The 6,000-nt window shown below is 62.2% G+C and overlaps 1 protein-coding gene across 1 annotated transcript in view; it reads left to right on the forward strand.

Annotated features, from left to right (window-relative positions):
* Positions 1-6,000, forward strand: part of ADAMTS13 (ADAM metallopeptidase with thrombospondin type 1 motif 13) — a 29,624-nt gene that overhangs the window by 13,223 nt on the left and 10,401 nt on the right. The window contains exons 15-20 of the mRNA XM_040632150.1: positions 185-333; positions 668-788; positions 1,419-1,499; positions 2,735-2,916; positions 4,686-4,821; positions 4,902-5,031. Coding sequence (XP_040488084.1) covers positions 185-333; positions 668-788; positions 1,419-1,499; positions 2,735-2,916; positions 4,686-4,821; positions 4,902-5,031 — 799 coding nt within the window. The remainder of the gene's footprint in view (positions 1-184; positions 334-667; positions 789-1,418; positions 1,500-2,734; positions 2,917-4,685; positions 4,822-4,901; positions 5,032-6,000) is intronic.

Raw genomic sequence — 6,000 nt, forward strand, 5'->3', positions numbered from 1 at the left:
TAACTGTCACTATGTTGTGATTGTGATCACTGACTCAGGAGGCAGGACCTTGCCCCCAACCCACAGGAGGAAGCTGGATGGCCCTGGCCAGGCTGGGCCCACCTGGGTTATGCTTGGCAGGGTCGCTGCCTTCCCTACTCCCTGTCACCCTCACACCCGGTTCCCTGTCCCTCTGCCTCCCCAGGGGACGCTCTGTGCAGACACATGTGCCGGGCCATTGGCGAGACCTTCATTGTGAGGCGTGGGGACAGTTTCCTGGACGGGACCCGGTGTGTGCCACGTGGTCGGCGGGAGGACGGGACCCTGAGCCTGTGCGTGTTGGGCAGCTGCCGGGTAGGCATGTGTGGGCGGCAGAGGCGCCCTCCCATCCACGGTGGCCCCGGGGCCAGTCACATCGGAAGCCAGATGCTAAGGGGCTCCGAGGGGCCAGGTCTGCGGGCACTGGCCCCCACGAGTCTGCATGGGGTGATGCCAGGGCGCTGGGCTGACCCTGGAGTCGGCTGGGGGTTAAGAGCCCTGCTGTGACCCTGGGGGAGTCATTTACACCTGCTTCCTGCATCGACGTCGGATGCTGCGTAATGCCTCCCGCTTGTCGTGTGAATCCCAGAGCCTCAGCGCCCTCCCGTGACACCCGCCTGGGGGTCACCTGCCACTGCTCTTTGCACAGACGTTCGGCTGTGACGGCAGGATGGACTCCCCACAGGTGCGTGACGTGTGTCAGGTGTGCGGAGGGGACAACAGCACGTGCAGCCTGCGGAACGGCTCTTTCACGGCCGGAAGGGCCAGAGGTAGGGGCTTCCCTCGGGATGGATGGCTGGGCTCCTCCCAGCCTCTAAGAAACACCTGCAGCTCAGAGCCTTGGCAGTGAGCCCTGGACCCTCCTCGTGGGCCTCAGCCTCCGTCCTCCACGCAGCAGAGAGTTTGATGAGACCACCGCTGGGGATAGTGCTGCTTTGGGAATGGCTGCTCACGGTAGCTGTGATAAAACCCGGACCCTGGGCAGTCTGTGGTGGGCTGACCTCTCCTCTCGTCCCCAAGGAAACCTATCAGAAGGGATGCTGTTCCTGGGAAACCCTTGACTTGGATCTGTTTGTAAAAGAGGTCAAGTCATTTGCAATGTGGGCGCTTAGAGGGTCAGCTGAGCAGTGGAGTCCCCCCTCCCTGTGCTGGGCCGCATGCTGAGCCCAGAACCTTGGATTCAGTCCCTCCACCTGGCCAGGGCAGCACCCTGCAAAGTGGCCATGCAGCCTGGCTTGCATTGGCCCCCTGTGACAAGGGGCCGGGTGAGACCTTCCCTGAGACAGCCCCATTGTTAGCTTTTGCTGTTGAGGCGCTTTTTCCCGGACATCTGAAATCTGCTCCCTTTCACTGCAGTGTCCGTGATCTGAGACCACCCACCCTCCTCTGCTTCCTTCTAGAGTATGTCACGTTCCTGACCGTGACCCGAAACCTGACCAGCGTACACATCACCAACCGGAGGCCTCTCTTTACACACCTGGGTGAGCTGGCCAGAGGACGCCCCCGAGGCAGCCAAACCGAAGTTTATAAAGCATGGTCCCCACGATGCCTTCACTACTTTTTTTTTATTAAGGTTTTGTTTATTAGAGAGAGAGAGAACACGAGTGGGGGGTAGAGGCAGAGGGAGGGGGAGAAGCAGACTCCCCACTGAGCAGGGAGCCCGATGTGGGGCTCGATCCCAGAACCCTGGTATCATGACCTGAGCTGAAGGCAGACGCTTCACCGGCTGAGCCACCCAGGCGCCCCAAGATGCCTTCACTTCTCATGCCGCCTGCAAGTTCAGGGGGTTCCCTAACCACCACCAGGTTGGATAAGTCACTCGGAGGACCTCCAGGACGCTGAGAGCTTCTATACCCACAGTTGTGGCTTATTATAGGGGAAGGAGACAGTAAAAGAAGCCTGAGCAGGGGATGCCAAGGGCGGAGGCTGGGAGGGGTCCACGCCCATGTCGAGGTGTGACAGTGTGCATGGAGTATTGCCAACCCCGGGTGCACCCGGGTTCGGCGTCCCGTTTTGGTTAGGACTTTGTTATGTGGACATGAGGCGTGACTGATGGGTCACTCACGTGGATGGCCTCAGTCTCCAGGTTCACGGATAAGATCAGCTCACGGCTGCTGTCCTGCATCACGTGTTTGGTCTTCCTGGCTTGGCCCATCCCCACCTTAAACAAAGATACTCCTGTCCGGTGTGACATAAGTCCCTTACCGCAAGCCCAGGTCAAAGGCCGCATCTGCCTTGGGGAGAGCCCACCTTCTTTACTACTCGATGCCACAGCGTTTCTTGATTCCCACAGGGCGCCTATACCTGCCCTTGGAATGTGGAGGGGGGCTGCTGGCCCTAGGGGCCTTGAGCCCCAGAAAGCTCTGTGTGGGCATACTTGGTGAGAGGGCAGGTCCACAGTGCTCACCAGGTTCTGGACGGAGGCGCAGAGCCACGGACGTGCGGGAGCCTCCTGTGGTCAGACCCTGTGGGCATCGGGAGAGTGTGCCCTGCTCGCTGCTGAGACCGCCTGACCAGCCAAGGCACCAGGGCTCCCCGGGGAGGGCTGGGGCCCCAGGGGAGGAGAGCTACAGATGTGGCCGTGGAGATTCATGCCGTTGTCCTAACACCCCATTCCTTAAGTCAGGACCTCTTCTGTGAGGGGGCTGGTGCCCCAGCTGCCACAGGTGTGGGGGAGGGGGTGCGCCCCCTGCCCACAGCCTTGCTCCCCCCACAGCGGTGCGGATCCGAGGGCGCTACGTCGTGGCTGGGAATTCCAGCATCTCCCCCAGCACCACCTACCCCTCCCTCCTGGAGGACAGCCGTGTGGAGTACAGAGTGGCCCTCACCGAGGACCGGCTGCCTCGCCTGGAGGAGATCCGAATCCGGGGACCTACCCAGGAAGACATGGAGATCCAGGTGACCAGGAGGGCCTGGGGGAGCCAGCAGGGCCTCCTCCTGGTGTCACCTGCTCGCTCGCTCAGCAGTCATGTGAGGGGCCCGCGGGGGTCCTGGAGTTCTGAGCATGGGTGCGCAGGGGTCAGCGGCTCCCCCCGGAGAGGGCTGTGTGGAGGAGGTCTGAGATGAGCTAATGCTACCGGGCAAAGCAGGGAGTGGTGCATGTTGAGGGAGCAGTGTGTGCACAGGGTGCGTAATTAGGAGGGATAAGGGAAGGGGACCCCACATGTGAGGAGGCTGGAGGGCTGGACAGATTTCCAGGGGTCTTGCTGGCCGTGAGAGGGGTTGGGGCTTCCTCCCGGGTTCTGGGGTGTTGGGGTTGGAGGCTGCTGAGGGGGCTCTTGTAGGGTGCAGTGGGGATCGGGCTTGTGTCAGGCCTCGCTGAAGGAGGGTGTGGGGAGCGAGACGGTGGGATGGCCAGATTAGAGACCCAGTGTGGGGGTGTTCTTCCCGGAGCCGTGGCAGCCCAGCAACTGGAAGCGGGGACCCAGAGGTCAAGGGCTGGGGCCCAGGGACGCAGGTGGACTGGATTTTGAATCCTGGTTCGGCAAGAACTTGGGCAAGGAGTTTATCTTTTCTGAGCCTCAGTTTCCCCATCTGCAAAATGGGGCTAAGCATACCTACATTAGGAAGTTACTGCGAAAATTCATTTTTTGAAGATAAGGTACATTAAGCACGCGGCAGGGTGTCTGGCGCCCCACACGTGCGTGCTCTGAGAGGCGGCTGTCGTGACGAAAGTGCTTTTGCTGGCTTGGGTCTTGAAAGGACCAGAGGCTGGGATGCTCCATCCTAATGGTGGGAAAGTGAGGCTCCCCCAGAAGTCCTGGGGTAAAGGGATGGGTGCCATGAGGGCGCAACCTGGAAGCCGAATGTTCTCCCAAGCCTCGCTGTCCCCTGCAGAGCATGCTAGGTTCTCATCCTGACTCTGCCCCCGGCCCGGACCTCAGTCTCCCCTGTAGAACGGGCATGAGGCTGCAGCCCGGCCTCCGAGGGTCATGGGATGCACGTGCCGGGCAGTGCTGGGAGCAGTCGCTGGTACGGGGGAAGCTCTGGGTGGCTGTTGGCTCTCACTGTTTCTTGGAGACAGAGGCTTTGGGCGCGTCCTCCGTGTGCGAGCTGCTCTGCACGTGTCCCCACGCGTGCTTTGTGGAGGAAGGCGCTGGGAGGGGTGGATGGATAGTAGCATATGTTGAAATAGCCCCGAGACTCTTGGGGAGGGGTCTGAGTCTTGGTGGCCCTTGACTTTGGTCTAGCAGCCCAGCTCCCGCCTCTGCCCCCACAGTTGGGAGAGACAGCAGGGACTCGCACAGAGTCCACCCAGGCTAGAGGGAGACCCTGGTGAACAGTTTACTCCTTCCCTGACTCCCCGTGCAGCCCAGGCCACCCACCTCCCCACCCCTAGGAACGTTCCCAGATGCCGGCAGCCAAGCGGCTCTGTCTGCATCCTTTGCAGTGTGAATAAAAATACAGATTCCTGGGCCCCTCCGAGAGCCACTGAATAGGACCTGCCAGGCGGGGTCGGAGAATCCCCATTATAACAGACGATGGTGCCATGTGGCCAGATGAGGCCTTGTGGGGGCAGGTGCTGGAACCTTGGGGGCCTCCGGGGCTCTGCCCTCCCACCTGGCCCTGTTCTGGGGCTGGCCTTGCGCACAGAGCCCAGTGACCGGCCAAGCTCCCTGAGGGAGCCCAGTGGACAAGGCCCTGAGCTCTTTGTCTGTCCCCTGCAGGTTTACAGGCGTTATGGGGAGGAGTATGGTGACCTCGCGCGCCCAGACATCACCTTCACCTACTTTCAGCCTCAGCAGCCGCAGGCCTGGGCATGGGCCGCTGTGCGGGGGTCCTGCTCGGTGAGCTGTGGGGCAGGTGAGGCCTGGGACAGGGCTCGCCTGAAGCACAGTCTGTCTGCTGCAGGGAGGTGGCCTAGCCTCTGTCTTCCCTCCCAGGGCTGCGCTGGGTGACCTACAGCTGTCTAGACCAGGCCAGGAACGAGTGGGTGGAGGCTGCCCGGTGCGAAGGGAGCCAGCAGCCGGCAGCGTGGCCAGAGTCCTGCGCCCCCCAGCCCTGCCCCCCACAGTGAGTGCTGCCTGTACTCAGCCACGGCCACGGGGTCTCACTGGCTACGGGGCCCACGGGCATGAGATCAATGAGGCCGCTTCTAGGCGTGGGCACTGCCCTGGGAGGTGGGTTCTATCAGTGCCCCCCGTTTTGCAGGTGAGGACACTGAAACTCGGGCACAGTGTCACTCACGGGTGACATACCCGCTGCACCTCGTCTGAGGGCAGCACCTGTCCGCTTCGAGCTCGCTGCAGGGTGGAGGTGACCGCCCTCCCCGGGAGGGTTGTGGTGAGGGTCAGAGAGGTGATAGTGGGAGGTAGTGGCCTGTGCACTTGGCAGGAACCCAGCGTTAAGGACGAGGCTTCCCTGTTGGTTGCAGGGCTGGCACAGGTATCCTCCAGCACATTTTAAAATGGAATGATTGATGGATTGTAGGCTCCACACGGAGTATGGACCCCAACATGGGGCTTGGACTCGTAACCCTCAGATCAAAGCCCGAGCTGAGATTGAGAGTCGGATGCTCAACCCACTGAGCCTGCTAGGCGCCGCTCACCAGCACTTTTATACGGGGTCCTCGGGCTCAGGTGCAGCTTGGGGACACCCGGAGGGCCACTGCGCTGAGCGGGCTGTCCCTGTGCGGTGTCCAGGCACCTGCAGGGACATGGGGCCCGGCCCGAGCGGGGAAGCCAGTCAGCTGGACAGATCTGCCTGTCTCTCACTGCTTCTCCTGAGCCAGTCCTCGGGGGGACGGGGCCCCAGCGCTCTCTTCCTCTCCTCCTCAGCTGGGCAGCCGGAGACTTCGGTGCGTGCAGTGCGTCCTGCGGGGGAGGCCTGCGGGAGAGGGTGGTGCGTTGCGTGGAGGCCCAGGGCAGCGTCCTGAGGACCTTGCCCCCTGACCGGTGCAGAGCGCTGGCCCCACAGCCGACGGTGGTGGAAGCTTGCAACTCCCAGCCTTGCCCGGAGAGGTGAGTGCGGGGGGGGGGGGGG

This window comes from Ursus maritimus, unplaced genomic scaffold, assembly GCF_017311325.1.
Source record: "Ursus maritimus isolate PB19 unplaced genomic scaffold, ASM1731132v1 scaffold_17, whole genome shotgun sequence".
Lineage (NCBI taxonomy): Eukaryota > Metazoa > Chordata > Mammalia > Carnivora > Ursidae > Ursus > Ursus maritimus.